This window comes from Pygoscelis adeliae, unplaced genomic scaffold, assembly GCF_000699105.1.
Source record: "Pygoscelis adeliae isolate BGI_AS28 unplaced genomic scaffold, ASM69910v1 Scaffold663, whole genome shotgun sequence".
Classification (NCBI taxonomy): domain Eukaryota; kingdom Metazoa; phylum Chordata; class Aves; order Sphenisciformes; family Spheniscidae; genus Pygoscelis; species Pygoscelis adeliae.
In genome coordinates, this window is record NW_008824486.1 from 1,051 (window position 1) to 1,947 (window position 897).

General features: G+C 58.6%; 1 protein-coding gene across 1 annotated transcript in view; it reads left to right on the forward strand.

The window, feature by feature from the left end:
- Positions 1 to 11: 11 nt before the first annotated feature.
- Positions 12 to 897, forward strand: part of WDR81 (WD repeat domain 81) — a gene marked incomplete at its 5' end in the record, with an annotated part of 11,091 nt that continues 10,205 nt past the window's right edge. Inside the window, one exon of the mRNA XM_009321416.1 lies at positions 12 to 895. Within this exon, the coding sequence (XP_009319691.1) occupies positions 12 to 895 (884 nt within the window). The remainder of the gene's footprint in view (positions 896 to 897) is intronic.

The window sequence follows — 897 nt, forward strand, 5'->3', positions numbered from 1 at the left end:
GCGCGCCCGGTGCTTCACCCGCCAAGGAGAGCGTGGCGGCCGCCAAGGGGGTGCCCTTCTGCCCCAACGTGCTGCAGGCAGAAGCTCTGCTGGAGTCGGCCAGCATGCTGTACGTCGTCTACCCTTACGTGCAGTACTGTTTGCATGACATCGTGACTTTCAGCCCGGCCAAGCTCACCAACAGCCACGCCAAAATCCTCTTCCTCCTCTTCCACGTGCTGCAGGCCATGAAGGCTTGTCACCAGGTGGGTCTGGCTTGCGGCGCCTTTTCCCTTCGGGATGTGGCTGTGGAAGAGAAGCTGTGCAGCCGGCTCCGTGTCAACTTCAGAGAGTATGAGGGACCGAAGAAGGAGGAAGCAAATCTGGAGGCTGGTCTGGAGCGACCGACCGAGCAAAGGTGCGCTGGTGTGCGAGGGCAGGAGGCGAGGTGCACCGCCTGCCAGAAGGACCTCCGAGACCTGGTGTTACAGTGGGTACACGGGCAGGTCAGCAACTTTGACTACCTTATGCGTCTAAACAGTTTGGCTGGGAGGAGAATGGGAGACCCCAATTATCACCCGGTTCTTCCGTGGGTGGTGGACTTCACTACCAAAAACGGCAAGTTCAGGGACCTAAGGAAATCCAAGTTCCGACTCAACAAGGGAGACAAGCAGCTGGACTTCACCTATGAGATGACCAAGCAGGCGTTTGTTGCTGGTGGGTCAAGTGGGGAGCAGCTCCATGTCCCCCATCACATCTCCGATGTCCTTTCGGATATCACCTACTATGTGTACACGGCTCGGAGGACACCCAAGGCAGTGCTGTGCTGCCACGTGAGGTCCCAGTGGGAGCCCAATGAGTATCCAGCCAGCATGGAGCGCATGCAGAGCTGGACCCCCGATGAGTGCATCCCAGAGT